General features: G+C 41.2%; 1 protein-coding gene across 1 annotated transcript; it reads right to left on the minus strand.

The window, feature by feature from the left end:
• On the minus strand, window positions 1-26,437 carry skila (SKI-like proto-oncogene a). Its single transcript, XM_043259153.1, has 7 exons — window positions 25,154-26,437; window positions 9,707-9,811; window positions 7,580-7,665; window positions 6,937-7,082; window positions 5,321-5,583; window positions 4,273-4,494; window positions 1-3,135 (listed from the first exon to the last, which is right to left on the minus strand). Exons 1-7 carry the CDS (start codon window positions 26,267-26,269, stop codon window positions 2,887-2,889), a joined length of 2,187 nt encoding a protein of 728 aa, XP_043115088.1. The 5' UTR covers window positions 26,270-26,437; the 3' UTR covers window positions 1-2,886.
• Between the last annotated feature and the right edge of the window lie 132 nt (window positions 26,438-26,569).

Raw genomic sequence — 26,569 nt, forward strand, 5'->3', positions numbered from 1 at the left:
TTCAGAAATACATTTTAATACCCAAAACTATCAAAAACAGCATTGAAACTGGCTGCTACAGAGGTAACTGTGGTGAAAACAAGAAAACCTAACACTGATTGTACAGAAATTGTAGTTGACACTGTAGTAATGCATTACAGTGGCAAAACAAATGCTACAATCTCTTAAAAGAACTACACATGAAATCAGAGCGCTATATATATATATATATATATATATATATATATATATATATATATATATATATATATATATATATATATATATATATATATAAACAAAAAAATGCATTGCTCCTTTCAATACACACACAGTCTCTCATATCAAATGTTTCTATCATCTATATTAGGCTCTTGAGCACATTTTGTGCCCATTTACATAAAGACTACTCTTCTCAGACAGAATGGAGTAACGTTTTTGGAAAGGTTGTATGTGTGAGAGTAAAAAAAACGTCTGCATTTTACCAATAATGAATCTGTGTTTTAGCATAACAATATAATAGCTAAGAATACATGCATTATTTCACTCCCTTCTTTCTATGAATTTTAAATTCTTTTTTTTTAATATATATATATGTATGGATGTATGCAAGTACGTATGTGTATGTGTGCGTGTATTATATATATATGTACATACATATACACACACACACACATATGCACACACATATAAAAAAAAGTGGGGAAGAGGAAAAGCTGAGCACCCCCAAAATAACAACAGGCTGTCAATCTCAGTGGGCACCTATGAAATGGACAAAATGATCCACTGAAGGGAAACACCGAGGCACTGGACAGCTAACGTCACCGTTTCCCTTCCCCGTTGGATGGAGTGTAAGGGTTCTGAGCATCATGCATCCCTACACCGCCTTACACACTTAATCATCACCCACTCTTCAAGCAAAACAAAGAAAGAAAAAAAAACAACTGAAAAAACAATAGTGCTTGGGCTATGCCAAGCTTTTGCAAATGTGATCAGAAACCTTGAAAGATTGATTATAAGAATTTAGTTAATATATTAATGACTACCGTATGTACAAAGTGTATATAAATCTTTATTAGTTAATACATTAAATAATTTCTGAATAATTTCAAGAAAAAGTTCAAAAATGGCAAAGCACTCATTTACAATATAGTTTTTTTTTCTTCTCGATTCTTCATAGCTGGACGTATTCACATAAGTCAGGGTGTTTCTTTACGTTCTCCTCTTTTGCGTCCAAGAGGTTTTGCACTGTACACGTTATCAGGTTTAGAAAACTGCTGTGGCTTGGCTGACTGTGAATCCGATGAGTTGTGCACAGTGGAATGTACGAGAGATATGTACATCACGGAACGAAAGAGGCCTAGATTTACGTCCAACATTGTTCACGCAACAGAACAGAAGAAAAAAAAAGAAAGGAAGGACGTACTGGTCTAGTGGCAAAACCACTTCACTTTCTGTGTCCATCTTTCTTCATCCATCTAACAGCTAATGTATGAGCGGGCATCGTAGGCAGCTGCCCCATTCTGCAGAGACAAAGCGTGCCTCTTCAACCCTCGGTGACCGGGAGCTAACGTGACAGAATTAATTCCTTCACGCTCCTCCCTTGGCCCCCTGTCTGTTTTTCTTCTCCCTGTCAGACCTGTTTGCTCACTCATCCAAAATAACGACACAGAGGAATTAATAAAAAATTCAGGCTAAACACCCAATACGTGACAACCTAATCGTTTACCCGACATTCAAAAACTAGGTACTTTACTAGCAGTACTCGGATGAATAAAGAAATCAGCTTTAGGTTAATGGGAGATTGTGACGCACTTCAATGCTTTACATCAATTGCACTACTAATGTTTCCTTTGCTTAAAAAAAGGACAAATATAAGGTCTACTGTGTGCTTTGTTTGAAGATTGGATCTCGGAAGATCGATCTTGCAATTTCTGAGTAACTACAAGCGGTATGCTTTTATTGGTGCCGCAGGAACCCTTTTATGGTCGGAAAAGAAACTTCAGAGTGAGGTGGACTGCACTATCCTGAAGCTTTTTTTTTGTATAACCGCCTGTAGTTAAATAGGAGCAGAGTTTAATAGTGTTCTCCAGCAGGGGGCGAATGTGAGTCATTGCTTACAGCATCTAGCAGGAATGAACCGAGCTGTTTGTCATACACCAGCCTGCAAAGGGTCAGCAGTGCAGACAGGAAATATATAATCAACACCAGACTGAAAAGACAAACGGCAGGCAGGGAGAGAAAAAGGAGAGGAAGAGGGGGAGGATTATGATGTTAAACTGGGGGCCTCAGTAAGGGGCCCCTCTACGTCTCCGAATCGTTTGTATTTAGTTTGATGACTTAAATATGCTATAGAATAATATTTAGCTGATATCTTTGTGACAAAAAACTCCCATTTTTTCTGTAGGAAACGATACACTAAATTAAAATAAAGAAGTAAACATCCACTTGGTTTCTTGCTGCTGCAGGGCATTGGCGTCTTGCCGTTTGGCATCCTTGGGGTTTGTGTCACAGGTAGTATTTTAGTCAGTTTCCTGTATCCAATGAGCTGGGAGCAGAAAAGCACTCGAGTGCTTTCCCAGCACCACAGGAGGCAAGAAGTCCAACAAAGAAATGCCTCCACCGTCCCATCAGCACGACTAAAATAAAACAAACATGTACATCTAAAAAAATGCTTAACGACTGGTCGAGGGCAGGGTGATACGAAAAGTCTTTAAATTAAACACAAAGTGAAGTCTTTTTTTTTTTTTTTTTTTTGTGGTGGTGCGGCACAAACGGAAGCAGTTATGGGAGAGCTGCTCTTTTCTGCAGAGGTTGCCTTGTGTTTGTCTGTGACTCTGCAGGGAGTGGGTGAGCGTGATCCTGGGCTACAGGCTTGGAAGTGTGCGAGGAGGGGGGTGGGGCTGTTTATCTGGAGGTTACCTCAGGGGCCGGTGAAGAGAGGGAATGCTGGGATTGGGGGCTTGCGGAAGGGGTCGGGGGCTGGGCAGGGCTTGTGCTGCGGCTCCCCTTGGTGCCAGACTGGACCATCTGCTGCTGAAGCTGCGAGATCATGAGCTCCAGCTTCTCTCTGGCCTCCCGCTCTCTGCAGAGCTCCTCCTGCAGTTCCTGCCGCTCCGCCTCGGCACGCTCCAGACGGCAGCGAAGCTCGCACAGCTGCGGACAAAACGACAGTGTGGTTACTAACAGGAATGCACAAAAATTCCATTAAAAAAAAAATCTGAGTAGCAGTGATTCCTGCAGTAAATCTATAGCGCCACTTTAAGATTTCATGTCCGCACGTGTGAGTGATTTGAGAGGTTGGAAAGAACGGTTCACTGGATACTGTGCACACGCTGAACGCGTCTATTCATTCTCACGGGGTAAAAGAGTATACTTTGAAAGGTTTGCATGCTGAACTGTGCATACAGCCAAGCACACGCAGAAAATAAAGTATATCTGAGCCTTTATGAGTCAAAAAGGCTCACAGTCACAAATTATTTTAACAAACCCACTCAAGTGAACAATGAGCTTAGAGGCTAAAGAAAGAAAACGAGAAAAAAAAACCTAGAATGCAATAAAGAAAACAAAGAAAAACACAAAGTGCATTAACTAAATGTATTGGAGCAGTTAATTTAAAACATCTGCAAGTCTTCACTTTTAGAAAGTGATTTCACATCTGATGCAGTGTTATAGTATTATGCTATTATAGGATTGTACTTTATTTTAATTTAATTTGACATAAAAAAATAAAAATTCTACTGCACTTTTTATTTAAATGGAAAGATAATTATTATTCAAGTTAATGTAATTATTTTAAGTGTAATTTCTTTTATGTAATATTCATTAATTTTATTTACACTATTTCTATTATGTATTTGCATTTACCCATGAATTTAGCAACATTAGAAGGCATACACCCAATCAATGCACAATAGCAAAAATATTACATGCATATTATTTATTTATTTTTATTTATAAATTCTTAATTTAAAGTTTGAATATATTGGCTGTATTTAGACGGTCTGATCTGATTAGTCTGGATATGCGCTTTAAACTGTGATCTAGTTTTGAGCACAATTGCACTAATTGATAGCTGAAATGCAGAAATCAGGCCCAGTGTGCAAATCAGGGCAGACTCTGGCTCTCCATCTTAGCGTGCATGCGTATCTGTCTTCCTGTTACTGATTCCCTCCCACACACAGATGAGCAGCACTGATACGTGCAGCATATTGCATTGGGTACAGGAATAATTCTCACTGGGTATAATTTATCATTGCATCACACAGTCATTCGGGCATGTTCAGATTGTACCTGTGCATTGTACTGCGCCTCCTGCTCTTTGGGTTGGCAGGCGCAGCTCTGCTGTCTGAGCTGCTCCAGTCGGTGTTCCAGCTGTCTCTGCTCCTGCCGCACCTCCCCCAGTCTCTGAGCATGCTCAGTGTGCACCGCCTCCAGCTCGTTCTGCAGCTCCAGCTGCTCCGCAGACAACTCCCTCAGCCTGGCTGCCTCGCCCCCACGCACTGCCTCCAGCTCCTGCACACACACGCACATCAAGACATGCGTCAAACAATGTACAGCAAAGGTCGAGGGTTTGTAGTGGACGAGTCGAGGGTGATAAAGATCAACTGGAACATACTCCTTTCTGCTCTGGCCTTCACCTTTACTCTCACTATTACAGGGTCTCTCTCTTTTCAAGGAGCACAAAAGAGCTTCTCTGATACACAACTAGTCCATCTCCCTGGCTCTATTCCAATCTCTAGTGAGCTGCCTATTTAGAGGAGCATTTTTAGACATCATAGGCTTGCTCTAAACATGAAGGCTGCTGCAAGCAGAAGGCAGCAAAATGCTGCGTTTTAAGATACCCGTTTAGGCCAAAATCTAGGGCAAAATCGCACGTATCATTTCACAGTAGAGGCAATCCCAGATACAATATGAAAAGGTTTTCAGTATTTTACAGTATTGTATATCATTCTATTAGAGCAAAGAAACAGTTGACCTATTAGAAATTACTACATAACAGGCAATTATTTAATTTTAGAAATAACATTGTGTTGTGTGTCTTGACACAAAAACAAAATTGCTGACTTAAAATTGTAAGGTCTGTTGCAGAGGGGTCATTATTTGAGTTTACAATCACCTGTAATGTGTAGATAGTTAGCATTTGCGAACATCAGTCCCTATTATAAATCAGTTGTGAGCACTGTGTACCAAAGCATTCAAGGTATACGAAGCCAACAGGTTACTTATGAGTTATGGTGCTTCCTTAGAAGCCTATGTAGACAGCAGGCAGCTCATTAAGGTTTGGAACAGAGCCTCTGTGACTCAGAAAGAGATGATTGGTCTAATCTGACTTCCTCACCAACTCTAGCTGCAGCTGTTTCTGAAGGGTGGAGTTCAGCTTTTCTTGCTGCCGCCGGTACATCTGCACGATCTCCAGCATGATCCTGTCCTTGTCATCCTCCGCTCCGCTGTCTTTGCCCTCCGTGGGAATGGGGGCGTGCTGCTTGCCACCGGGGCTGGTCTCCATGGCGACTGATGGAGGAGGTTGGCGGCGCTCGGTTGCTTCGCCCGCGTGGTGGGATTTGGCCTCCTCTGCAATGGAGGAAGGAGATGCGGGAAGATCTGAGGGAAAGAGAGGAAAGAGTTAACCACACTCACGCGATCAAACACACACACCTTATCTGTCATGTGCTGAAAGTCTGTGTGACTAATTCTCTGTGGGTGTCTCTCTTTGAAGGTCAGCGTAGAGGGGAAGAGCTGGAAGTATCACACAGAAATGTGAGGCATGCAGAGAATTTCTCGATCTAAAATCATTTTTTAACGCTGCTGAGGTGCAATGCACGCTCTACATACAAATCACCTGCACCAGGCAAACAGCAGCAGTCTAGCATGTGTGTTTAAATGAGGAATACAGTAGTCCAAAGGGACTGAAAGAGAGAAAGAGAGAGAGAGAGATGGAGAGAGAGAGATGGAGAGAGAGAGAGAGAGAGAGAGAGAGAGAGAGAGAGAGAGAGAGAGAGAGAGAGAGAGAGAGAGAGAGAGAGAGAGAGAGAGAGAGAGAGAGTGTGTGTGTGTAAGAGAGATACAGCTCATTTAAATGTAGGACAGGCAGGCTGCAGGTCTGGCACTGCAGAGCCGAATAACAGCCTCGCTCTGCTGCTAGCCTCTACTGTGACTAAGACCTGTCTGTCACACTCAGAAGAATGAGTCAGAGGAGGAGAACGAGAGACGGAAGGGACACGAGGGAGCCAGGATGAAGAATGGGAAGAGAAAGAGATGAGAGACAGGGGTGTTAGGATGGAGACCAGGTGTTTATAAAGAAAGAGAGACAACTTGAGAATAAAAAGAAGGGGGAAGAAAAAGTATACTGGAGAAAGAGAGATTGATGGAGGAGGAAAGACAAAGGGCACCTGGATACAAGAGATACATATATGAAAAGTTGTACTTATATTAAAAAAAAAGGGAAGCCAGAACGGAGACTGGGTAGAAAAAGGGTAACCTAAAGAAAGAAAGATGATAGATGGAATCAGAATGAAAGAGAAAAATGGGGAAGATGGATGGAGAATGGGTACATAGAAGAAAGAGAGGTCAGAAACACAGGACTCAGAATGATGAGAGATGGAGAAGCCAGAATGGAGAGGCACAGAGTAAAAAGGAAAAAGAGAGACCGGCAGAAGGAGGACGGGAGGAAATGTGGCGTGCTGCGGTGGAGACTAGAGACCCCTCCCCCAGCATTCTAGAGCGATCTGACACTTGCAGGGACAGCGGCCTCTTTTCATTCCCTCTCTCTTTACTGGCAACTATAAAATGTGAGTTGTATTAATCATTAGCAAGACACTCTCAGCAGCTCCTCACCCTTTAAGTGAGTCAACCACATACATGCCCATAAACTTCTGACCTTTAACAGCACATCATTCTTGTGCATGCATGTGCATTCATTTACAAGGATAACTAAAGAGTGCGGTGGGTACTGACCTGTGGTGTGCTGGCTGTCGTGGGTCAGTGTTCTCCTGCTGTAGTGTTGCTTGAGCAGGGCCCCCAGAACCTCATGGCTCACCTCCCCCTCCTTCCGCAGGGACACATTAGGGGCCACCATCTTATCGTACGTGTACAGGTAGTAACTGCAAGCATAACAAACACCCTCAGGCTGGTGCACATACAACGTTGAAACTAAAAACGCCAAAATTTTAGGAGAATTGTTGCTCTCAGTGAGTTTTTCACACACAGCTGAGCAGTTAATGATGCACTACAGAGTTAATCATAATAATCAGATCAGACTGGGATAAATTAACATTTAAAAAACCAAACAGGGTCTAGTTGAAGTGTGACGATGCAATTTGACTCAACTGACTGTTGTGCTCTTATGAGGTTTGCAAATATAAATATTAAATGCATTTTTAAATCGTCTAAAAAGAGGAGTGGTACAAATGGCATCAGAATGCTAGGACATTGCGATTGGTTGACAGAGCACTGCTATGTGGTTTCTAAAGTCAACATTTGCAGATCCAAACCAAAGAGACCCAGGTTTCTTCTGAAATCCTAGATATGGTTTTTACCATTTTACGATATTCACTTCCGTGATCCTGGAACAAGTTAATGCTAATGAAAAAGGCTGTACCTTGGGTGGATGATGGGCCCTTGTCCTGGTTCCTCTTTGATGTCAGGAAACAGTCGACTGAACACCAGTGAAGACTGCAAGTTTCCCTGTACGCACAAACAAGCGTGTATCAATATTAATGAAGCACTTTAGGATCGTTTGAATATGAAATGGACTGTTTGAGCGGCATTAAAATACATGTCTACACATATTTGCACATGAATAATACAGAAGTTCTTTAAGGTCTCATTACGCAGATTATCAAGCGCATTCACACAGGAGCAGTCGAACAGCAATAATTACGCACAAAAGTACAAACACACAGAGGGAAACTTGGAGAGGGGAGTGAGAATTGCCTGAAGCAGAGTAAACAAAGAGAGCAGTACAAACATCCTGCTGTAATATCACATATGCATGAGAAGATCTCATCCATCAGTGCAGTGGCCACAGATCACAGGTTGACAGGTAGAGCATTAATGAAGAGGATAAGAGAAAAACAGCATTAAGTGAAACAGCCCGGTTGGGTTTCTAGCTGTTTGAAGACAATTGCTCCTTGCCCACTAAAGGAAGAAAGTTGATGGATTTGTGTCTAGTACAAGCAAGACGTTCTGTTGTCCTGTGCTGGAAAAATATCAATATCCATTCCATGGAACTTTGGCTGAAAAACTTGTAATAAACTTTGTAATAAGAAAGAAACCCTCAGGATTTTTGGATATCTGAGAAATCTTTGGACTGTTAAAAATGAAGATATTGAAGATGCTTTAGATGTGTGAAGTTATGATGTGTAAGAATTGTGTGGAACTGAGTTTTTTTAATATTATTATTACTACTACTACTATTATTTTTAATAACCTGGGGTAGGTTGTGGGGGAAGGGGGTTGTTGTTGTTTTTTTGTTTTTTTTTTTAGAAAAAAAATTGTAAAAACTCAAAAGATATGTTGTACACAAGTCAAATAATTTGGACTTTACATACACCAGCATTTAAAGTCATCCCATGTCAAATGAATAAAATGAATGAAAAATCCACTACGCTTAAAGTGATAATTAAAATAAAATGTAATTACTTTTTTTTTTTATATATATTTGTGGTCACTTTATATAACACTTTATATTCAGTGGCCTTAACTACTATGTAAAAATACTTATGGACACAAGTTTTTGAGCACCAAATCAGCGTATTAGCATGATTTCTGAAGGATCACGTGACTGAGGTAATGGATGCTGAACATAAAGCTTTGCCATCAGAGAAATAAATTACATTTTAAAATGTACTGTTATTTTAAATTTAAATATTATTTTCACAATACTAGTATATTTACTGTATTTTCAATCAAATAAAAGCAGCCTTGGTGAGCACAAGAGAGTCCTTTTATACTAACTTTACCTAAAATGACCAAACTCAAACTTTTGAACTACAGTGTGTAGATAATAAACAACGCCCTCACTGAAAGTGGTTTGCATTCAGTAGTTTGGACCCTGTTTCACCTGACCCTGCCCAATTGTAATTAAAGCATGTCAACCCAAAGCCGCCACCCAAAATGAAAATAGGAAGGCCACAAGGTGACACCCAGATGGCCGCTGGATCTCTTATGTGTGTGAAATTAGATATTTCTGAATGAATGAGTGACTGAAAGAGAAAATGAGAGGAAGGGGTGTAAATGTGGGAGTTGTCTAAGGGTGGATGAGAAGGGTGAGGTCGGGTTTGTGGCCTGTGATGAGTATGAGTGAGTAAGATAGGGAGTAGCTGTTTCCTGCTTCAGACTCGATGAGGAAGAGGGTGTGTGTGGATAAACGTGGAGGCCGTTGTGTGTAAACAGAGACAAGCAGGAGATGGGCCACTTGAACAATTCATTTGGAGAAATTGGCAATGCTCAAAATGGTGGCTGTGGGAAAGAAAGTCCCACTGTACACTGCCTTATTAGCCTAATTTCAGCTAAAGAAGCTTAATTTAAGAAATAGCTTTTCTTATTAGTGATTGAACTGTTATTACACTTTTGGAGATTTTACTGTCCCCATTCAAGCACACATGATCATTTACTTGCAGGTGTATTGCTTAGATAGAAAAGAGCTGCCCGGGAGCGATGCCAAGATCCCCGTCGAGTAGCCTGACTTGCATTAAATAGACTTTGTTGTAAAGTGATGCAGTACCTTAGACGGCACCTTTTTCTCCAGGACGCTATCAGAAAGCTTGCTGTTAGGTGGGCAGGGTGCAGGACTGGTCTTCCTCCCGTGACTGTCGTCATCCACCACCTTCTGTAGGAAAACACACAAACACATGCTTTATGAACACAAGAGTGTTAACACTTAGCTGCAAGCGTTCAGACATGTAATACATCTGATATCACAGAGCTTGTGCACGAATCACCACGTTCAATCTGTCCGTCACCTCCTCTGCTCAACGTGTTCGACAAACACGCTGCAAGGCTTGTACATATGTGTGTGCGCGCGCGAGTCACATACCATGAATCCAGGGCAAGCTCCGTGCTGATGGTTATCAGACTCAGACAGAGCTTAATATAGCTGACACAGAAGGATAGAGACCTTACATTCATCCGACATAACAGTCGCTCATTTCTTAAGACTGTGTGTGATTCATATGTGCATTTGTAATGTTTACAATCTGTAACATCCTCTATTTGGCAGAGCAAACCAGAAAGCACAAGGCACATCCTCGTCCCTCCATCACAGAGACACTAACAGTAGTGACTGGGTGAGTGCCAGAGGAGGAAGAAACATGTTTTATCTGGAGTAAATTACAACTTCCTGCAGTCTGCGGGATCTCCTGTTTCCTCTAGCCTTAAGGATGAATGGCGATGTCGTTGCACAACATAAAGCAGCTGTAAGGTGGAGGGGTGACATGGCAACCCCACACATTTGCGCTAAACGCAAGAAAATGTGCGTGTAGGAGATAGGGCTGTTTTTCTTGAGGGAAGAGGAGGACTGCAGCACGAGGGAGGGGTGGGCGGCTGCCGAGGGGGGCAGGAACAATGAGCACACTGCAGTGGTGAGCCTGTCTAACCTTGACAAGCACACACACTATGTCTGTCGGCCCATCTCTCCACACTTCACGGCCCAGCTAACACGCTCTCCTCAGCCATGACACATGCAATCACACAGCATCCAATCCATCTCCTTTACGTTTACAGTCTGCGATGTGAGTTCTCGTCTTGAGAGTCAAGTATGCAATGTTTAAAACTGGTGCGATATGCTATGTTTGGTGCACCCTGCAAAGTACACACGGTATAAAAATAGTATGTACATAGCAATGTAATTATATATCTAATAGAATGCACAAAAAGTTTTAAACCTAAGCATGCTGGCCATACCATGTTTAATTAATCTCAGGAGATAAAAATGGATGTTTTTGCATTTCTAATCTGTTATGCAAATTGTGCAAAAAATGTCTGGGCAGTCCAATCAAGTCATGCAAAAGATTTTAAGATAATTCATTCATCAAACTGAAAATAGAAGGTCAAATCAAGTGCGTTGCATTGTGGGATACAGTTAGACACAGCACATTTCGTATTGGGTCATGTGGGGATTCTGTGCATACTGAAAATGATCATATTATGCAGAGTATATATTTACACTTTCTATACTGCAGAAACAGCAGAAGTAGTACGCTATTTTGAACTTGGCCATATTAGAGCTCCCATTCGACGGTACTACGTTAGAAGCAGTGCAGCCTTGGCACAAGACCTTAGAGCAAAACAAATACAAAAACAAGAGGATTTATCTAGTTGGCCTGCAGCACATGGTGTGAGCAGTGATTGTGCGCGCTGTTTACCAAGAGAGTTATTGCACTGTTCTCCTCAAGGACACGAGAAAATTACACTGGAACAGGTGTCTCGCGCTCTAAAAACGCACAAACATGAGACGCACGATATAAATCTACAAAATAAACGTGACGTGATATATAAACAAAGCGCCTGCTGAGAAGGCCATAGTAATGTACAGTTTATAAACGACAGTTTTCTTGAATAGTAATTTCTCAAATCCTTTGGATCAGGTTGTTATGAGTTTCTCTCCGCGCTCTCTTCCAGGGACGCAACACCTCAGCCGTCTCTAATCTCTTTTTAATTAGTGTGTTAAAGCCCCCCCCCCCACACACACACAATCGTATTCTGTAACACTACGTACTTGTGCACGGTTGACAAATGTAACCGCCACAAATCCCTCACGACGCGACATGCATTCAGAACAATAACACACAAGCACCCAGAGGACGCGAAGCGTGTTTGTCACAAACCTATGTGATATTCAAAAATCTGTGTGTGAGAGAGAAGGCAGCGGCCCACATCAGTAACGGTGGGAGCTAGAATTCCTGCAGCTCACTCATTTGAAACGTTCCCCCACTGCTCCGAACGCATTGGAGCATGCATGTTCGCACGCACACACCCCTCGCTCTTCAGCACCAGAGTCTGCGCCGTTTCCTCCTCGCCCTGGCTCTCTCGCACGCCCACAATCGCCTCGCTAACCTGAGTGCCAAAGCTACATCCTAGATAACCGAAAACCCTTTAAACCCCCGTCAGATTCACGTGCGCTCCCTCGAAACCGGCACAATGAGGTCACTGACACACAAACACAAATTCCACTTTGGCTCTGACAATGAATGCTGTAACTTGCATGCGCCTGACCGCATCGCTGTATTACTAACTACGGAGATCCCCTGATGAAGACAGCCACGAAAAAACAGCTATGAGCAGAGATTGACAGGAAAGAGTCGTAAACAGACGCAAAGTCTTCGCAGTTCCCGCACGAGCACGTTTTATGAGCTACAGTGTTAGTGGGGAATTACAAGCCATACAGGCTGATGATGAATCTTATCTAGGCCAGCCTCGCACCGTCATACAACGCGCAATGACCTTTGAGAGAGCACGCGTGTGTACCGTAGGAATGCTATTTAATGCATTATCTGTCTATTCTGATGTGTATAAAAGCATTTAGTTTGTGACACAGTGTGTGTGGACTCAAGAGCAGATTTTTCATTGTAAGTACCTCACACACACACACAGTTTAGCACAATTTGTGTGAAAGGCAGCACACGAAGGTGATTGTGTGTCCATCTGTTGCAGCTCTGGCAGAGGGTATATATATAAAGCGAAATGCAGTGCAAACGTGCAGTTTTCAATCACAAACACGCAGAGGGCGACTGGGGCCCCTCACTGTAGCCCCCTACACAGGTCTTCTATTCACACATCATTAGCGCCGCAGGAAAAAAACCCTAAGAGGACATGTGTAAGCCGGGTGTATGGCGAAAAAATGTAGGTCGATTTAGGGAAAGTATGCAAAATCATTTACAATCTAAAAACAAATAGAAGACCAGCATGCTGTTTATCGCATACTACAAGGGTTTTGAACAGTAGTATCCTATTAAATTTGGGAGACCGATCACCCAAAGACAAGATGAAGGTAAATAAACAATGGCTGAATTATCCTTTTAGTCCAGCTGTCGGTTGTTTGTTTAGCATTTGGAATCCAAATGTGTGTAAAAATGTCATGTCAAATAATGAGTCACGAAAATCACTTATTACTTTCGTTTCATGTGTCAGACTAGAAAAGTGTTGTGCGCTGCTTTGTGAGACTCGGCTCATTGCGCTCTGTGGTATACTGATGAGGCATCTTTTCCATGTGGGCTGGACTGTGGACAAAAAGTAGGCCAACTTGATGCTGGCTGAGGAGATAAAACGGAGGAAGAGAGGGAACCTAAAATGGTGACAATTTCTTTGTTTTTCTTTACCAATGAATGTAAAAAAAATTACATTTTATTTTTGCTAGGGTCAGGTTATTTGTAGGTTCTCAGTGAAATAAAAGAAACTTGCAAAAGAACCACGGTAAGAACATGTTGTAAATGTAATTAATAAATATTTTAGAATTTAATTTATCAATATTAATTATGCATTAAATTTATCAAAATAGTAATTTTAAATGTCCTGAAAAACTTTTTTTTTTTTAAATTGTAAACATTCTATTCAAAGAATCTGGATTTCCACAAAAATATTAAGCAGCTATTTTAATATGAATAATAATAATAAGAAGAAATTGCTTTTCAACACAAATTCAACACCACCAGAATTAAAAATTCAAGCATCAAAAAAACACTTGAATACTACTATATGTTTGATACTACACTAAACTATTATTCCATGGATATTTTTCATAAAACATATGCAGATGAATTAAAATGTAAATTCATTCAGAATGTAAATTGCATGCCTGCATAAGTTATTACGTTCATTTCAGTAGAACAATTTACACAAATTATTTTCCCACTTGTTTTCTTTAATAAGATAGAGACACTCTCAAAGCTGTGAATAAATCCAGCAATATTTTGGCTTCTTTTAGCAGTGAACAAGTTGTCACCTGAATCATTCAGGAGTGAATCTGGCAGCGAAAGCTGACCTGGAAGTGCTCACGATCAGACTGGTTTTGCATGCACACATAAGTAAACATGCATTCCTCACATTACCCATGACGCCTATATACACACTGGAGTGCTACAGTCCACGTCCTACAAAAACACGCTAAAACAACCCAAACATTCATAATCAAACTAAAACAAAAAAAAAAAAAAGAGCAAACACCACACCTCTAAATATCAATACGCACACACGCACACGGATCAAACACACAGGCTCAGACGTGCTCATTCCTGAGAGGATTTGGCTGGCAGCCTAGGGCAAATTTTTTAAGGGAAGAGGGAGGGAGACGAACATTCCGTCTAGACGCGGTCATCAATAGTGCACAGTCTGCCTGTCTGTCTGTCTGTCCCGGCAGCCGTCTACACACATCCACTGATTAATCTACAACATATGACCTGATAAGAGGCGCGCGCGCACACACACACACACACACACACACACACACACACACACACACACACACACACACACAGACTGGCCAAGTTATCCTCTCGCATACTCACTCAGACAAAACTAATACTAATACTGTACCGCTGATCACGGATCAACTTGGAAGACTGAGAGACGTAAACGCACAGAGGAACGGTCTCTCCCCTCTCCTGCTCTCAGATTTCACACAGTCGAACAGAGCTCTGCCTGTTCCCTACACATGGGCGGCTTTAAATAGGCCTATGAATGGGAGATCTGTATGCACGCGTGTTAGCACTGAGTACTCTCAAGTGTGCGCCGGTGAAAAGCAGTAACCGCATAAGCCTCCCATGGTGCGGTTGCACTAGTCTAACACACACATACTCACGCATGCACAAATACATTGGCAGACGCAGTCTCGATGGAGATGAGTCTCTGAGGTGTGTGTTCTCTGGGCTGTGGCACCCTACGGCTCATTTCAGAGGCTGCTGTCAGGGCTCAACCAGACTCTGACGTTGGAAATGCCCTACGATGCACTCTGTAGGACGCGTGGGGGGCAGAATGTGACCTTCCTCTCTCAGCGTGACACACGCAAACACACACACAGTCTGTGAGAGCTGTGGTCAAAGGGGCAAGAACACAAGAGGACAAAACACAAAAGGACAAAACACAAACATCTGGATGTTCGTGTGGCAGCTGTGAATCTGTGCTCTTTTACAAAGGGGGTCACGGCCGACCTTGGATCCATTTTGACTAGCTAAGGGAGTTTCTGACTTGATCTGCAGTTTTTGTACTGACACCAATGAAAAGCACATTACTGATACTAAGGATGGGTTAAGATGGAGACACAGCTTGAAATATTATTCAGAAACATTTCAAAAAAGGTTTTTTAAAGTGTTAAGCCACTGCTAAAAAAAATGGTTTCTGAAGGATCATGTTATACAGAAGACTGATGTAATGGATGCTGAAATATTAGTCTTGCCATCCCAGAAACATTTTTTGCTGCATTTTTGATCAAACAAATGCCAGAAAATTGCACTGCTCAGGGCAAATTATAGTTATTAAACAGAATTACTTCATATTAGACAGACTAGTCAACCAGCTGGCTGAATTGAATACATTCCTGATATCGGATAGATGTTCAAAAGCACACAGTCCTACCAAACATTACATTAGGTGTGTGAGTGGGAGAGAGGGAGTCGGTCTCTATAGGTGCATGTCTTTGAAACCGTGAGGATGGCAGGAGAATCAAAAACATGGCAGCTTGACACACAAAACTGGCAGTGCATTTCACTTCTGCCATCTCCAGCAACCCCAGAGAGAAAGACAGACAGACAGACACCAGAGACAGAGGGAGGGAGAGAGAGAGAGCAACTGCCCACCCACAGAGAGCTGAGTCTCGTACACCCAGTTCGAGCTGCAGACAACACACACACACACACACACACACACACACACACACACTTCATTCTACACACTCCACACAAGCGGCTCATGCATTTTGCATGGCAGAGCCTGTTAGGGGCCACAGTGACTGGCTTTGCATAGAGAAAAGGAGTTGGAAATGAGAGAGAGAGAGAGCGAGCAGTGTCCTACCCATCCCTACAAGAGGAAGCTGTCAACACACATCCACCCCGTTACCAGCATACATAAACACTCACATATTATCAATCAATCAGTTTCATATACACCAGAAGATAAAGGACAGGAAAACAGAACAACAATACACACAGGGTGTCAGGCGCCCATTTTAGTCAAAATAAACAAACATACACCCTTGCACACAAAATAGCGCATCTGACAACCCTAAACACTCTTTGCAATGCAAAATATTTTCAACATACACTACCTTATAGATCAACCACAAGGTTAACATATGTGGACTGAAAGTCACAAAATTACACTAACTTGTCAAAAGATGTTCATGCTCGCCATCATGCTTTCATGCATTAAAAAATACAGCAAAAAAAACAAAAATACATTATCAGTAACAAAAATACATTTTTTGCAGGATTTAAAAGAACATATAAAAACTATTTCTGCATTCTCACTGACCCACAACTTGAGCAGTAGTGCATACTTTAAAGTTATAATAATAATAAAATAATTCACGCACCCAAATACTGATGCAATTGCTTAGCCAAACTGTTGTGAACATGCGGTTCCCTTGTACAGCTTGATGTGCGTTCTTCCATTACAAACCTCAGTACTCAAGGGGATGATAGAGTTGCCTTTAAATGTCTGTGCCATTAAAGGAATATTCTGGGTTCAATACAGGTTCAGTTTAAGTTCAATTGATAGAACTTGACACAAAATGGATACTACAATAAAAAAATATTTTCAATTTGTCCCTCCTTTTCTTAAAAAAAAAAAAAAAAAAACAAAACACTATTTAAAGACCTTCCTTACAGCAAGGCACTTGGACTCAAAGCAGATGGGCACATTTGTAAACAGTATAAAAATACTAAGTATAGTCACAACATATACATACAAATGTGATTTTAGAGTGATAAATCTTTACTACTAACCTTTTCTGTGTACGGCCATGCAACAACTAAAACCATAAAACAACTGTAAAATAATTGAAACAGCTCAAGTAATACAGAAGTTTTAACAGAGCAATGAATGCAAAAGCTCATATAAAATTATAATCATCATATTTCTTCCCTTACAGACTCAAAACACTGCTTCCATTTATTTCCATTTTAAGTGTCCGCCGAATACATTTTCTTCAAACTGATGCTTCATGACAACAGCCTGTAATAGAAAACTCACAGCAAAGACTGTTTTGAATAAAAAAAATATCCTGATTATTCCGATTCCCAAGTCTGGGAGCTGAACGTGCTGAGATAAGACATAAATAGGGACTGATATATGTCAGACACGCAGGACTGCTTTCTGGGAGAGATCAATAGAGAGGATGTCTTGCATTAGTGGTCAATAATTACTGGACAGAACGACAGTCATTCAAATCGATGACATGTCATACAAATGTCTTTTGTTTTGCCTGTGCCAGAAAGTTAAATGTGTTCAGACTCTAATGTATGATGCTCTCCAGAGAGACATGAACGTGCAGGCTGGTGCTGTTGTTCAGCTTGAGGAGTCCCCCAGCTTGACGCAAGCTTGGAACAGACTGTCCTCATAGAGCCAGGAGAGCAGTCTACGTTTAGAGCCTCCGCAGGGAGAGGGGAGGGGAGCGTACGACAGCCAGCCCCTCACTCACGTTTTCTGATGCTTTGGGATATACAGGCTCAAATGGGAGGAGAAAGAATGACAGATTTACAGCACAGGTAATGTATGCCTTATGTGGCGTACTGGTGCATTAATCACAAGATGGTGGCGTAGTGCGTGCGTCTTCGGAGACGTCTGCAGAATGACACATCTTCCTTTGGGATGAGTTTGGCTTTAGGAAACAAGAGCACCGCAGTAATAGGAGGAAAATATGCAGTCTAATGAGATTGTGGTAAACCGGGGCTCGAAAACAAGCAGTTTCACACAAGACGAGTGCCTCAAAAGCACAGATGAGGGTAACTGCAGAAAGCATCTTCATGACCCATTTTTGGCAACTTCCCTGATGAAGCCAGACAACCGTGGCTTCTGCATTGCATTCCATCAAAAGGGTGTCCGACCACAGTATGAGCACATAATCACAGCACTCTCAATGTTTTGCAATGGGACATTAAGATGAATCACTAGCCAGAAATGTCAGATGGTCTTATCTAGAGCAGAGGGATACTGTCCCCGTTAGGACTTGAGAACGAACTCCTACTTTGTCCCCGTTAGAGGAAGACGAACACTGCTGATTTTGCAAAGAGCGGGGAGAGGAGTATATCATCAGATAAAGTTGTAGTAGATCTATAGCAGTCACAGAGGAAGCAGAAAAAGAGAGGGGGCAAATATTAGATTACACATTATATCTATATATGTCTTTGGCGGTCAGCAGGAATGAAATGGAACAAATAATTTAAAATCAATAGTCTTTTGAAGAATGTGCAGCTGTCAAGAGATTTTAAAAGTTTGCCTTATGTATACTATGGGAATGATATGGAATGCTCTACTGAAGCTGGAACTCCATGCACCATATAAATAGCACAGAGACTGTCACAAAAAGTGAACCGGGATCAATAAAGGCAAACTGACAAACAGTGCAATACTCTAGGTAATACAAATATAATATATTACATATATAATAAGCCAGTTTTCAATTACTTTGCCCTTTTCTTTTTTATATACTTGCATTCTTGTAGCTCACAAAATAGAACAGGGTGGTAGCAATGCCAAGGTCATAGGATTGACTTTCAGGGAATGCAAACTTAAATGTAAAATGCCACAACTAAAGGACAAGACTAATGTATACTGTTAACGTGAACATTTTGACAGCTCTGTATGCACCAATTAAAAAGGTAAAATAGTTTAAATACATTTTTTGTATACTTTTCTTGCATATTTTTCAAGCTTGTCCCAATGCTGTATCCATAAAGAAATGCATACAAGGCATTGCTCTTTTTGTTTTTAAATGCATGAGATTTCTTTAACTAAAAAGTGACGCCAATGCTCTCCATGGCAGTTTACCACCTGGCTGAATTGTTGAGCATGTCTTGACGAATTTGGGTTATCCGCAGTCAGCGTCGTCCTGGGGCAGTTCTGGCTGCTGGCTCATCTCCAGGGACTTGGCGAAAGACCGGTACAACAATATTCCCAGCTTGAGCACAAAGAGCAGGGCCCCCAATCTGCCCACAGTGTCCGAATGTTGAGCCAACAGGGAGGAGTATGTTGTCTTAACGGCCAACAGGAACTCTGGGCTTTATATAAATAGGACAGATTGCCAAATCACAGAGTGTGTGCTTTTTTGGGGGGCTTTGAGGTTAGTTAGTGATTTGTTTGTGCATGAGGACAAACAGTTGGAAATAAATGAACGGAGCTCGGAGTGTGTGACCGCCTGAGCACATGGACTGCCACGAATCTCCATGAAGGTGAATGCTTCACCATGAATAGAGCAGAAGGAAAGAGTAAAAGTTGCAGAAGCCGGCTACTGCCAACATGTCCTGAGATGAACCACACATTTTGATCCCTTCTCTTCTTTTTTTCCCCATATACCACATTATCAGTACCTATCTAAACATGACCAATGGATGTGCAAACCTACTTTTTTCTTTATCCATTTAAGTAAGCAGCTCACGCGTTTGTATGCATTAGCATTTTTTGGACATTTGTCTTTGCATGTGCGAGAAGACTAATCTTTTACTAACCTGACAATGCGTCCTGACCAGACTCGACATAATAAAATTTTATTTGAATAAGTTCTGATTAGCAGTGATTTTTCTCATTTAGAAATTTTATTGAAGGCAAAAAGCTCGCCATGGTTAGGACATTGTGTAAATCAATCTCACTCTTCTTCAGCCTGTCTCTCTCTTCTACACACAGTTACTGTCTGACTGAATTCACTCCAGCCAGATCAATAGTTCTCCTCAATCGCTCTCTCTCCTCCATAAACACACACTCACTGCCCTCCGTTCCCTTTATGTAAACAGAGACTGATTAGGTCATTCGGCTGCTTATTTTGAGGGGCTGAGCTGCATCCACTGGAGTCTTTGATATTTACACTGGAGCAAACCCTGAGCTCAACACCCTCAATCAAACAGACAAAACCCTGAGCCTCCACCACCTCTGACCTTTCATTACTCTTCTATCTCTCACCAAACACAGGCAGCATGAAGATAAAGTTCCCAAGATACAATGTCGTGCTCTGCCGATTGCTGAAAATGCCATGTTTGGAGAGATCGGACAGAAAATATAAAGTAGAAGAACCCTTAGTAAAATCGATCTAATGGTACTTTCACATTTACCACTGAAATTTAACAGGTGAAATTTCAATAGGAATCTGTGCAATCAGGAATTTCATATGTGGGTGGATAAGCTTTCCAATCCGATTTCTCTTGCGTTCAGGTTGGTCAAAAGAAATTCACCACACTGACCAAAACAGAAAGCTGCCTGGTTTAAAAGCTCTTCTTGCTTCAGCTCTTTATGCACTGCTACACTATGGATGATAGTCAATGGACTTTAGAAGGGGTGAAACAATAAACCTAAAATATTTACTTTAAATTTTACACACAATACAGTCTTTTTATGACCAGAAAACACCACATATCAAATCAAATCAGAGGATCGGAACTACCTGTAGTATGATAAATGATAGACACGTGACTAAATGGAAACAGCATTCAGAAACTGTGGCTGAAAGGGGAAACAAAACCAGAGAGGGAAATAAAAGAAAGTGAGAGAAAAAAGTCTGACAAGGTACGTCACAGATGAGGTTTGTGGTCGAGGTACAGGACGAAAGAACAAAACACAGCCAGACAGGAAAATGACAGTTTTGCTCTCATAGATTGAAAAAGGAAGGAAAGAAATACAGAAAGTGGAAATAAGAGCGCGAGATAGGGGAGAACTCCATGCCTGTGGTGCATGAAGTCACCAATTTCACAATTACAAGAGGGAAGATAGAGAGACACAAACAGAGAGAGAGAGAGAGAGAGAGAGAGAGAGAGAGAGAGAGAGAGAGAGAGAGAGAGAGAGACAGACAGACAGAGACAGACAGACAGAGACAGAGAGACAGAGAGACAGAGAGACAGAGAGAGAGAGAGAGAGAGAGAGAGAGAGAGAGAGAGAGAGAGAGAGAGAGAGAGAGAGAGAGAGAGGCAGCTGTCTGGTGTCTGCACCGCAGCCGCTGCCTCAGCCTCTGTGGGAGATCGACAGGACTCCATCTGTCTTCCAGACACGTCTGCACACCAAGCCTCAAACCATCACAGCTGCCTGTCTTTCACTGTCATACAATCATACAAACAAACAATCACACACGAGCTACGAAACCCAAGTGGCACGATTAGAAAATCGGAATGAAATAGGAAATGATGAGTAGAAACAGATCAGGTCATGTCACAAGCCTAAATGACTCAAGCCTGCGTCAACAAAATTAGCAGCATGGCTCATTGTACTGTTGATATATGCACACTAACCATTAGGCCATAACATTTTTGTTTTAGAGGGAAAATGTAACTTTAGATAAATTGAAATTTGGGTGTGGAATCTTAAAATATTTGTGTTCTGACCGTCTCTGGTCAGGTGGTCCCCATCTAACCACAAGCTTTAACAACTTGTGCACGGTAGACACACAAATCGGATACAGTGCCTAGGCAACAGACATAAATACAGACATAGACAAACTCAAAAGGCATCCAAGAAAGTTCTGTAGAATTCTTTCTAGAACACCTGGAACAGCAGCTGTGTGTCCAAAAAAAACCAACAGTAAATTTATATATTCATGTCCAATTTTACTTATACTTTGAAAAAAAATTACTATTTATGTCTATTTTGATTTATTTTGGAACTTTAAAAAAAATGCACAATTGTGTTGTTTCATTAAGATTTTTGTTAATCTTTTGGAAAGTTCTAATAAATGAATCAAGAATAAGCTTGACTAGGTTACTAGTATAGATCGCAGGCATTTCTCAACAGTGGCTATTTAAAAGCAAAAAACAAAACTGAATATTCTGCTACAGTTCACTAGGCTTTGAAACACAGCCAGTGTCCTTGAGGAAGGGGAAGAGGGCTGGTTCTGAAAAAGCTGAAGTGCCGTGTGCAGATGTCTGGCGGTGAGGGTTTGATCGTCACCAACATCCACATGGCCACCTGTGGAAACTCTGAGTCACTTGTTCTGGCACTCCAGCATCACAGATGTTTAGAGTGAACATTTCACCCAGTAAACTGAAGAGCCTGTCTGCCCCGCTTCCCGTGCAGACACGCAAGCACGTAACGTAGCGATTTCTTGATATGGAAGCCAGCAGATGAGTGCGCATGTGTTGCTGTTCTTTATCGGCATGACCCGTGTGAGCTCAGCGTCTGAGTAATGACCTTTCACGCGTGCACATATGTCTGTTTACAGTTCCTCCGAAGCCGTTTAACACAAAACTACAAAGCACCTGCTCCTTCGACGCTGCTTCGCTCATAATCAGTGTTGTTACTGTTAACTGAAACTACATCTATATCTGTTAGAATTTAATCATTTAATTAAAATACAGCTGAAATAAAATAAAAACATTAGATCTAGTTAAAATTATGAAATTAAAATGACTAAAATGTTAAAAAATATATTATTTTAATTTCATAATTGTAATAAATTTAACCTAAATGTATTTTTTCGGTTTTTGTTAAGTTAAACTTTTTATTAAATTATTAATTTCTTATTAATTTGATCATTAAAATTATTATAAAATTAGATAAATTATAAAATTAAATAATTAACTAATGAACAATGCATTTATTACACTATTTATTAATCTTTGTTAATGCTAGTTAATAAAAAACACCAATTCATTGTTTGTTCATGTTAGTTCAAAGTACATTAACAAAATGTTAACAAACTGCTGAATTTAATAATGCATTATTAAATGATGAAATTCACATTAATATTAATAAATGGTGTCTACGTAAAGTTCATTCTTAGTTCATGTTAACTATTGCAATTAACCAATGTTAACTAATGAACCTTATTGCAAATTGTTATCAAAAAAACTATAGCATAAACAAAAATACTAAAACGTTAACTACTTAAACTTAAACGTGAAAACTGAAAATATAAAAATAAAAACCGATTGAAAATGTTGATAAATATTATACCATATATTATATATTTGAACTTCATATATGTGTTTTACACCTGGGGCTTTCAAACTGGGGACAATTATAAAGTCAAAATATGCCAATTTAAAAAAAAAAAAAAAAAAAAAAAAAAAAGATAAAATAGGACTTTCTCATTTATCATATTTTAATGGTGTAAAACCCACAGTTTTAGACCATTTAACATCTCAAAATTAAAACGGCTCAAAATTAAATACTAAAATGAATAGAAAAAGAACAGGACAGCCAAGGAAATTCACAAAAGAAACAAAGAAGGATCAGGCAAAGCGTCAGGGCAGGTGCAAGACGCTGCCAGACAGGGATGTGTCAGGAGCTTGACAGTTAACGTGTAAAGAGAAGGTGTCACTGACTCACTCATATTTCTGGGAGTTTGATATCTCACCCTCAGCCGAGCACAGCAGAGATGATCCCTTGGGGCGTTTAGCGTGTGTGTGTGAACCAATTTCATTAGTGTGCGTTAAGCATAAGTGAGCTGAGTGTTACAGTGTTACTGGCTGTTTGTGTGTCAGGGTTAGGTCAGTCTGTGCAGCAGATGTGACTGTAAGACTGATAGACTCAAGGTCTGTTTTAGTACATGAAGTGAGTGTGCTGGGGGAGGGAAGGCGGAAGGAGGAATGTGGTTTGGGTGCTAGACGAGACACCAGACGGTATTTCCGGCACACTTGCATAAGCACACAGGAGAGACCGGGGCTTTTCTTCCTCGCTTAGACAGAACACATTCATTCGTTCGCATCGGCTCTAAACTAAAAATAATTGTGTCTACTGGAACGTTACCACACTGTTAAACCATTAACTGCTGCCACTTGCATTTGAAAAAAAATCTCTGACAGCACCAACAGGGGGTCAATCTTTGTCTAACATGAGTGTGAACAACAAAAAAAAAGCTCTGGCTTGGTCAAGGGGGTCATGAGACATGAGTGGTCAATGGGACTGAAACAATCCAGACCTTTTTTTCCCCCACTAGCATGACCTTTCTATAGTTTCTAGTTCACTAGTACAGTTAGTTGAGTTTTGTTTCAAAGGTCATGTCATGAAAGTGGAAGAATCTCCAGTGTTCTGACTTTATGCAATCATGCAATGCGGGCTTTTCCCAATACAATGATTTCATTGCAAATTTCCCTATTAAAAAAGGCAATTCTACATTTGACACAAATAAAAACTTATTCTTAAACATGGAATTTAGCTATTTTTCTGTAAAACCGGTGAGCGAGTATAATAACAAATTAAAATAATATGATATCAAATACAAATAGCAATATGTCAAACAGTTTTCTTACAGCTAACATAACTGGAAGCAGCTCAAATTGAAAGCCTTGGACATTCAAGAACATTCATAAAACATAACATTAGCAAAACATTTTTTTTACTAAAACTAACAAAAAACATGACATTGTTAAACATGACAAAGCCCCTAGATAGCAAATTTACTACACTTAGCTGTGAAATTCAAAGAGGTTTAAATGATACAAGCACAACAATTTAACAGAAATGAAATACTAAATTTAAAAACAAAATTAACTTGAAAATCTAAAGAAATCAGAAAATAAATAAATGATACAACATAAAACAAATTAAATTGAAAATATAATTTAAAAAAATTAATTGTTAATTTGTGGATTTTAGATTTTATATTCTATTTGTTTTACATTTGCCGTTATTATTATTATTATTATTATATTTACTATTATTATTATTACTACCACCATCATTTTATTTAATAATACTACATTCAAAGTAAAAATCCACACATATTATATAAACTTTAAGGATGCGTTATGCCATGCACCCCAAAGATGACCCTCTTCTGACCTGGGAGGAAGATAATGTACTTCCCCTTCAGCCAGACCAACTGGAATTCCCTCCCTCCCGCTATACGTCCCCACCTGCCTCGTGCCACCTCATAAAATTGGGTCAACACTAGTTTATCAAAACAACTGCAGCCTGGCCCAGACAATAGCAAACAGTCTCCTCTGCAGACTATCACACATTACCATCTGGTCACACACGTGCAAATCCACTTGCAAAACTTGACCTTAGCGCACTAGCAAACAAGGAAGGAAAAAACACTTACTTTGTCCAGAGGCCTCTTTAGCTGGTAGTGAAACTTTTCCTTCATCTCGTCCAGCAGCTGTTTGAGTTGCGGCTCCTCCGATGAGCCCTCGTGCTTGCGGCCAAGCTGTAGGTAGCAGGGCCACTTGGCTGAATCGAAACCCCAGTGGCAGGTCCTCTTGTCCGGAGACTTGTGTGAGTGCATTACAAAGTTCTGTGGGGAAAACAGCAGCTGGCATTCCATGCACTGAATACAAGGAGCGTCCGGCTGGATGTAGAATTGGGGCACGAACAGGCCTTGGCACTTGCCCAGACACTGGTGCTCGACCTGGAAACTGGCTTCGCTCTCCTTCAGCAGGCCTTGGCCTGGCAGTTTGCTGTTGGGGTCGGCCGAGAGGGAGGCACCCGGGCGGAGCAGGGCGTTGCAGAGGCGCTGGGCATCAGTTAGGGTGATCAGGCCACAGGAAGGTGCGTTGAAAGGCAGGATGCCCAGCACCTTGAGAATGTGTAGCTGCTCGGCATCACATCGGGAACAGTAAACGTAAAGTTCATCGCAGACGGCGTTGATCTGCTGCAGAGAGAAATCTCGCAGCACCGAATTGAGTACCTGGGGCAGACATAGACGCTTCTCGCCACCTACAACAAAGCAGGAAATGGACTCTCCTTCGAGCAGAGAATGGGTGAGCTCTGTGGAGCTGTCGCAGGGAACCAAGAGCGGGCCGCCTCCAAGGACTGGGGGAGACGGTAGGGGAGCCATGCCAGCAGGAGAGGCGCACTCCTGCACAGATTTTGCTGAGAAGGCAGCAGGACCTCCCAGGGAGCTCTGGCTGCTCAGCGTGAACTGTGCCAGAGTGTGCTTGAGGCCGGCGCTGAGATCTAAAGCCTTGGAAGCCCCGACGACGTGGAATTCTCTTTCCTCAATGTCCATTTCTGAGCTGCAGTGTTCCTCTCGCTCCTTCTTGACCTTCAGGGGCTTGGGGACACTCTCCAGGCTGCGTCGTTTCAGGTGCATCTCTGCCATTACACGCTTTTTAATCGGTGCATCCTCCAGTCGCTCCCTGTACAGCCGCTTCATGTTGCCTTTGAATGACGTCAGGTCTTTGAAAGGGGTTTTCAGACTTGTCTGAGGGCTGGCCATGTCCGTACACGGATGATCGGTCTGTCTTGGGCGTAAAATATTTAGCTGTTCTTCAAAAGCGGTCACCTTTGAGTCGGTCCTTCTTTCCTCACCGTGTTAAAGGTTGCAAATCCTATCCTGTCCAGCTACATGCATGATGGTGACAGAATTAATGATCTGATGAGCTTCCTGTGAAGGAAGCAAAAACAATAAAGTTTCAAAATCAACTGCTAAAAACATCAGTGGTTTAGACAATAATTTAGAAAAACAACGAATCGGTGTGAAGCCACACAAATGCGCATGAAAAGAATATGCTGTCAG

The sequence above is a fragment of the Puntigrus tetrazona genome, chromosome 2 (assembly GCF_018831695.1).
Source record: "Puntigrus tetrazona isolate hp1 chromosome 2, ASM1883169v1, whole genome shotgun sequence".
Classification (NCBI taxonomy): Eukaryota; Metazoa; Chordata; class Actinopteri; order Cypriniformes; family Cyprinidae; genus Puntigrus; species Puntigrus tetrazona.